Source organism: Octopus sinensis, unplaced genomic scaffold, assembly GCF_006345805.1.
Source record: "Octopus sinensis unplaced genomic scaffold, ASM634580v1 Contig02682, whole genome shotgun sequence".
NCBI lineage: Eukaryota > Metazoa > Mollusca > Cephalopoda > Octopoda > Octopodidae > Octopus > Octopus sinensis.
Window position 1 is genome coordinate 354 of NW_021825909.1, and position 8,148 is coordinate 8,501.

At 39.6% G+C, this 8,148-nt stretch overlaps 1 protein-coding gene across 1 annotated transcript; it reads right to left on the reverse strand.

The window, feature by feature from the left end:
• Positions 1-4,235: 4,235 nt before the first annotated feature.
• Positions 4,236-7,646, reverse strand: LOC115227328 (glycoprotein 3-alpha-L-fucosyltransferase A-like). The gene is made up of 2 exons (XM_029798199.2): positions 6,469-7,646; positions 4,236-4,690 (listed from the first exon to the last, which is right to left on the reverse strand). Exons 1-2 carry the CDS (start codon positions 7,392-7,394, stop codon positions 4,366-4,368), a joined length of 1,251 nt encoding a protein of 416 aa, XP_029654059.1. The 5' UTR covers positions 7,395-7,646; the 3' UTR covers positions 4,236-4,365.
• Between the last annotated feature and the right edge of the window lie 502 nt (positions 7,647-8,148).

Here is an 8,148-nt window from a genome sequence, read left to right on the forward strand (position 1 = left end):
GAGAAGACCCGGCAGGACAAGTGAGACCATAACCCGTGGCCTCTACCTGGGACGTAGCCAGTCCACTTATGCTTACCTTTCCTTCTTGGGACACAAAACTCTACTTGTGAAGACCTGTTGAGGCAAGTGAAAATCAAAATCAATATCGATGGAAATTGTAGCTGTGATACCAGTGCCGGGAACCATCCGAACGTGGCCATTGCCAGTGCCACCCCGAATGGCCTCCGTGCTGGTGGCACGTAAAAGGCACCATCCGATCGTGGCCGTTACCAGCCTCGCCTGACCTCCATGCCGGTGGCACGTTAAAAGCATCATCCGATTGTGGCCATTTTCCAGCCTCGCATGGCACGTAAAAAGCACCCACTACACTCACGGAGTGGTTGGCGTTAGGAAGGGCATCCAGCCGGAGAAACACCGCCAGATCTGACTGGCCTGGTGCAGCCTTCTGGCTTCCCAGACCCAAGTTGAACCGCCCAACCTATGCTAGCATGGAAAGCGGACGCTAAACGATGATGATGATTTGTGGAGCTTGTTGTTGTAACACTCACAGCTTCAAGAGTTTGGTATCATGTGCTGTGAGATTTTTTTTTATATTTGCTGTGTGATAATGCATCTTATGAGATTTCTTTCACACACTGACAGATAAGAAAGCTGAGGGTGTCTTGACATCACTCACCAAGTCCTTTGTGAGCCGCTCTCCGGCTATCTATCTGTGGCTTTATATAGCTATGGTGCGACCTCAACTGGAATTTGCATCACCAGTCTGGAACCCCTACCTAGCCCAGGATATCAATCGTCTGGAAGCCGTTCAGCGATGTGCAACCAAATAATACCCCCCCCCCCCATCAGGCATTTGCCATATCCTGAACGCCTTACTTCCCTGGGCATGGACACATTGAAACTCCGATGTCTGGCAGCTGATTTGGCAGACACCCATAAAATTATTAACCATCTTACTAACAATAACTCTGAGCACCTTTTCAAACTCCACCCGTCTAACACTCGAGGACATGTTTACAAAGTCAGAAAACAGCACAGCTCCTTCCATGACTTTCGGAAATATTTTTCCACGCTAAGAATTGCCGAAGCATGGAACAAACTGCCGGCATCGGTTGTTAGTTGTTGGAGCACTGCATCCTTCAAAACTTCCATGCTTCCTGAGATTCGCCAACACTACACCTGATTTTCTCCTCTCCATACACACACTGAAGCATGGAACAAACTGCCAGCATCAGTTGTTAGTTGTCGGAGCACTGCATCCTTCAAAACTTCCATGCCTCCTGAGATTCGCCAACACTACACCTGATTGTCTCCCCTCCATACACACGCTGAAGCATGGAACAAACTGCCGGCATCAGTTGTTCGTTGTCGGAGCACTGCATCCTTGAAAACTTCCATGCTTTCTGAGATTCGCCAACACTACACCTGATCTCCTCCCCTCCATACACACACTGAAGCATGTATCTGACTCATGCATTGTTCACTTCCCAGACATTTGTACATTACTGCATATACTCTATACACACTTTGGACAAGTTGTGGGGCACCTGAGCACTGTATACAATAATTTCATTATTATTATTATATATCTTATGATTCAATACATATAAGATTAGAATACAAATTATAAAAATCATAATAAATTATTGAAATCATATATATATATATATATATATACACCACAAAGTAAGTTAGGGGTTATGGGTGTAACCCACTAGGGGATATCATTTATCCAATATACTGTTGGTAAAGTACACAGTTTCTTAATAGATAAATGTTTTTAATTGCAATGCAATTAAGGTATTTATTGTATTAAACAGGTGAATGTAAAGAAATATTTTTACCGTTAATTTATAATACCCTTTTACTTGTTTCAGTTATTTGACTGCGGCCATGCTGGAGCACCGCTTTTAATCGATGAACTCGACCCCGGGACTTTTTCTTTTGTAAGTCCAGTACTTATTCTATCGTTCTCTTTTTGCCGAACCGCTAAGTTACGGGGACGTAAACACACCAGCATCGGTCGTCAAGCAATGCTAGGGGGACAAACACAGACACACAAACGTATACATACACATACATATATATATATGGCGTTAGGAAGGGCATCCAGCCGTAGAAACACTGCCAGATCTGACTGGGCCTGATGAAGCCTTCCAGCTTCACAGACCCCAGTTGACCCGTCCAACCCATGCTAGCATGGAAAGCGGACGCTAAATGATGATGATGATGATATACATATATACGACAGGCTTCTTTCAGTTTCCGTCTACCAAATCCACTCACAAGGCTTTGGTTGGCCCGAGGCTATAGTAGAAGACACTTGCCCAAGGTGCCATGCAGTGGGACTGAACCCGGAACCATGTGGTTGGTAAACAAGCTACTTACCACGCAGCCAGGGACGTAAACACACCAGCATCGGTCGTCAAGCAATGCTAGAGGGACAAACATATACATACACATACATATATATATATACATATATACGGCAGGCTTCTTTCAGTTTCTGTCTACCAAATCCACTCACAAGGCTTTGGTTGGCCCGAGGCTATAGTAGAAGACACTTGCCCAAGGTGCCACGCAGTGGGACTGAACCCGGAACCATGTAGTTGGTAAACAAGCTACTTACCACACAGCCACTCCTGCACCTATATATATACATATATATATACGATGGGCTTCTTTCAGTTTCCGTCTACCAAATCCACTCACAAGGCTTTGGTCGGCCCGAGGCTATAGTAGAAGACACTTGCCCAAGGTGCCACGCAGTGGGACTGAACCCGGAACCATGTGGCTGGTAAAAAAGCTACTTACCACACAGCCACTCCTACGCCTATATATATACATATATACGACAGGCTTCTTTTAGTTTTCGTCTACCAAATCCACTCACAAGGCTTTGGTCGGCTCAAGGCTATAGTAGAAGACACTTGCTCAAGGTGCCACGCAGTGGGACTGAACCCGGAACCATGTGGTTGGTAAACTAGCTACTTACCACACAGCCACGACAAGCTTCTTTCAGTTTCCAATCTACCAAATCCACTCACAAGGCTTTGGTCGGCCCGAGGCTATAGTAGAAGACACTTGCCCAAGGTGCCACACAGTGGGACTGAACCCGGAACCATGTGGTTTGGTAAACAAGCTGCTTACCACACAGCCAGTCCTGTGCCTATGTAAATGGAAAAACAATTTTCTTATACAAATAAGAAACTGGGGAAACAAATTAGGGATATTATAACGTCAGATTATTTATTCATTTTACAAACGAGATCACATACACACACGTGTATATATAGCTTCGTCAGGGCCTTAAATATATATATAGCTTCGTCAGGGCCTTAAATATAGAGGGTATTTTATTTAGGAAAATTATATTTTTGAAACTGTATATGTACAGACGTTACAGGTGAGCATCAATGGTTTCTCGCATGTCATATTACCTTCCATTACTTGAAATAAATTGTTACCTGACAATCCATACACCTCTGGCCTTTCTCATTTCCACCTGTCCCAAACTGACTTTTGCAGTTTTTTACTTTTTCTGTAGCCCCCCCCCCCCTCCTTTCCAAATTATGGATCTTTTCGGTTTGAACGGCAGTTTTTTTCTAGTGGTGTCATATGAAATTGTCACCCATAATTATGACCCTAGTATCGATCTATTGCATTTCAATCTGTTTTAGGGTTAGGGTTAGAGTTAGGGTTAGTTAGGGCTGGGGGGAAAAGGGTATCTTTTTTTTCTTCGCAAATGTAAATAAACCCAATCTGTTTCTTAAACGAGGGACATTTTCATATGGCACAGAATGTTTTTTTTTTACCTCAATAGACGTCATTGATTGGTTGAAATTGCAGAAACTGAAGAAAAAAAACAACAAATATCTTACAAACTACAGAATTTTCTCAATAAAGCCAAGAGAAAAAGATGTTTTATGTAACACATTCTACCAGTATACGAAGTCTAAAAGTGTTTAGTTACATGGAAATTATTTAAAAAACTTCCGGTCAAACCAAAAAGATCCGGGTGTTTTCCTCAAGAACCACTGGATTAAAGTTTCAGGGTTAGGGGTGGGAGAAGGGTATCTTTTTTTCTTCCCAAATGTAAATAAACCCAATCTGTTTCTTAAACGAGGGACATTTTCATACGGCACAGAATGGTTTTTTTTTTACCTCAATAGACGTCATTGATTGGTTGAAATTGAAGAAAAAACCCCCAAATATCTTACAAACTATAGAATTTTCTCGATAAAGCCAAGAGAAAAAAGATGTTTTATGTAACACATTCTACCAGTATACGAAGTTTAAAAGTGTTTAGTTTCGTGGAAATTATTCTAAAAAACTGCCGTTCAAACGGAAAAGATCCCTCACGTCTTATGTCCACCGGTCCTTCCCAATGCACACCCCTTTCCCTGCATACCAAGCGCCAAAGTTTTCATACCAGATTTGTTTCTTATCGTCTAAAGCATGGTGCAACATCGAACAGACGTGACACCAAAGGTTGACATCATAGAATTGTCCTGTTCCTTTCCATTTGAAATACTCGTTATAAAGAGTATCGTTTTTATCAAGTTTATGCAGGTAAGCAGCTAATTCTTTTGCTGAATTGAAATCCTCATAGTGGATGTACGAATTCTCCGGTGCTATTTTGCGGTAATCGTCTGGATGGGCGCCCATTACAATTGGAATGACATCGTGTCTGGAATAGATAAAAACGTGAACATATATTTTCTATAAAACATATTCAAAGGAGAAATAAAGGTTCACATGAGTAAATTATAAATAAATCTTATATGACTTATAGGCACAGGAGTGGCTGTGTGGTAAGTAGCTTGCTTACCAACCACATGGTTCCGGGTTCAGTCCCACTGCATGGCACCTTGGGCAAGTGTCTTCTACTATAGCCTCGGGCCGACCAAAGCCTTGTGAGTGGATTTGGTAGACGGAAACTGAAAGAAGCCTGTCGTATATATGTATATATATATGTATATATATATATATATATATATATATATATATTATATATAATATATATATATATATGTATGTATGTATATATGTATATATATATATGTATGTATGTATATTATTATGTATATATATATATATATGTATGTATGTATATTATGTATATATATATATATTATATATATATATATATATATATGTATGTATATTATGTATATATATATATATATATATATATATACATAATATATATATATATGTATATTATATATTATATATATTTTTGTATATATATATATGTATTTATATATATATGTATATACATTTATAATATATATGTATGTATATTACGTATATATATATATATATATATATATATATATATATATATATATATGTATGTAAATATATGTATATTATATACATATATATATATATATATATATATATATATATATATATATATATATATATACATATATATATATTGGTAAAAACGGTAAGATAACAAAAGAAAGAAAGAGACCTCAATATTATGTAAATAGAGGAATTTATATATATATATATATACATATGTGTGTGTTTGTGTGTCTATGTTTGTCCCCTGACATCGCTTCACAATCAATGCTGGTGTGTTTATGTCCCCGTAACTTAGCGGTCATGATTATGGGTGACAATTTCATATGACACCGCTAGAAAAAAACTGCCGGTCAAACCGAAAAGATCCAAATTAAAGAATAAATTACAAAAAAAAAAAGGACAAAAACAATCTCAAAATGGGGTGGGGGTGTTCAGGGGAGAGCCAGTCTGGGGCAGAATAAAACCAAGAGTTGCTTATTGTCAAGGGTTTATTACCGGTATCTTGAGTAGAGCGATTTGCAAGGGGTTATATCGTACGTCGAAACATTTAAAAAATATACATAGGCGCAGGAGTGGCTGTGTGGTAAGTAGCTTGCTTACCAACCACATGGTTCTGGGTTCAGTCCCACTGCATGGCAACTTGGGCAAGTGTCTTCTACTATAGCCTCGGGCCGACCAAAGCCTTGTGAGTGGATTTGGTAGACGGAAACTGAAAGAAGCCTGTCGTATATATGTATATATATATGTGTGTGTGTGTGTGTATCTTTGTGTTTGTCCCCCTAGCATTGCTTGACAACCGATGCTGGTGTGTTTATGTCCCCGTCACTTAGCAGTTCGGCAAAAGAGACCGATAGAATAAGTCCTGGGGTCGATTTGCTCGAGTAAAGGCGGTGCTCCAGCATGGCCGCAGTCAAATGACTGAAACAAGTAAAAGAGTAATATATATATAATGGTGTGGAGAGGAGAGGCTGGTATGCATGGGCGACTGCTGGTCTTCCATAAACAACCTTGCCCAGACTTGTGCCTCGGAGGGTAACTTTCTAGGAGCAACCCCATGGTCATTCATGACCGAAGGGGGTCACAACACAACTTAATCTCATTAATTCAAATACAAAGACACTTATACATATTTAAAATCCAAGTACTTACTGCAAAGCGTTGCGCATGAATTTCTCCGTAATATAATCTCTACAGTTGGAATTTTCAAATGCCAAGTAAAATTTATATTCTTTTTCTAGCATTTCAAAACATATCGGATCGTCCGTTTTTGTACAGGTTTTTGTACCACAAAACCCATAAATATCCACCTGGATATATTTTCCAAGTTCCTCAGCATAGCCCATTCGATTATTGGTAGGACAGCAATTCGAAGTGAACCAAGCGACCTTCTTTGTTTTTCCCTTGGCATAATTTACGTCTTGTTTTCTCTGCCTTACTGAATCGATAAAATATAAATATTTCAGGTAAGGATATACAATCGTACTGTCCTCGCGATATGTAATCGTCCAATTGATTCTGTTCCCCAAGTGTCTAACTGACGGGTTGAAATTAGGGGACTCCTGTGTCATGTATATCCATATCTGATTTGAGTTCTTTGGTTTCTCGGATATTCCTACTGTCTCATAAAAGAAAATAGCGTCCACGCTCTCATGCTTTGTTTTGTCATGTGTAACCAGGCATTCATTGACTGGGCAGTTCTGTTCCAAGAAAGTCCCTTGATTTTCTTTCAATGGTCGCAGATACATCAAATTGTGTATTAATAATGTCTTAAACCTTCGTCGAATCGGTTTCGACTTGACATTTTCATCAGCATCTGACCGATTTGGGGACACGTTCCGTTCATCATTCCCCCGTCTTTTCTTTGCCGATAAGGTATATCCTAGCTGAGCATCCATACGTTCATTACCGGATTGTTCTCCCGGAACGAGTAAAGGCGAATAGCTTGTGTAGGAAACAGGTTGCTGTATCCCTATTACGACGTTTTGTTTGAATTTACAAAAATAGAGATAACAAATGAATGCGATTATTATCACGACAAAGATAAACGCAAAACATTTTCGCCTGCACGTTCTCATTGCTTTTTGAGTGTTGCAAATACTGTGAATTTACTGTTTACGTAGTCGGTAGCATTTGTTGGTTGTGAGGGAGAGACGGAGTGGACAGGAGAGAGAAAGGGAGAGCGCGACAGCGACGTGAAACAGCTTGGATAGGAAATACAAAATATGTATATATGTATATATATATGTATATATATATGCATACATGGAAAAATGAGAGAAAATAAAGAGTCAAAGCTTTCAAGTGCTGAATATTAAAGTTCAGATATATTGATATAGAGATTCCGTCTGCTGGTATTATGACGTTCTGAGTTCAAATTCCACCGAGGTCGACTTTACCTTCCATCCTCTCGGGGTCGATAAATAAAGTACCAGTTTCGCACTGGGGTCGAAGTAATCGACGTAATCCCTTTGTCTGTCCTTGTTTGTCCCTTCTATGTTTAGCCCCTTGTGGGTAGCAAAGAAATAAGAAACGTTAGCACACTGGGCGAAATGCTTAGTGGTATTTTGTCTACCGTTACATTCTGAGTTCAAATTCCACCGAGGTCGACTTTACCTTCCATCCTCTTGGGGTCGATAAATAAAGTACCAGTTTCACACAGAGGTCGATGTAATCGACTTAATCCCTTTGTCCGTCCTTGTTTGTCCCCTCAATGTTTAGCCTCTCGTGGGCAGTAAAGAAATATATATTAATATAGAGGTCCAGTGTAATTCTCTCTGCCTTTGTATTTACAAAGGAGAGGAAATAAGGTGTTGTAAGTCCAGCAGCTGT

Bases quoted from the DNA above. Each gene is read 5' to 3' on its own strand.
- LOC115227328 (XM_029798199.2), bottom strand. From the start codon at position 7,394: ATGAGAACGTGCAGGCGAAAATGTTTTGCGTTTATCTTTGTCGTGATA. The intron at 4,691-6,468 runs GTAAGTACTTGG...TATCTATTCCAG, and splicing joins TTCATGCGCAACGCTTTGCA to ACACGATGTCATTCCAATTG.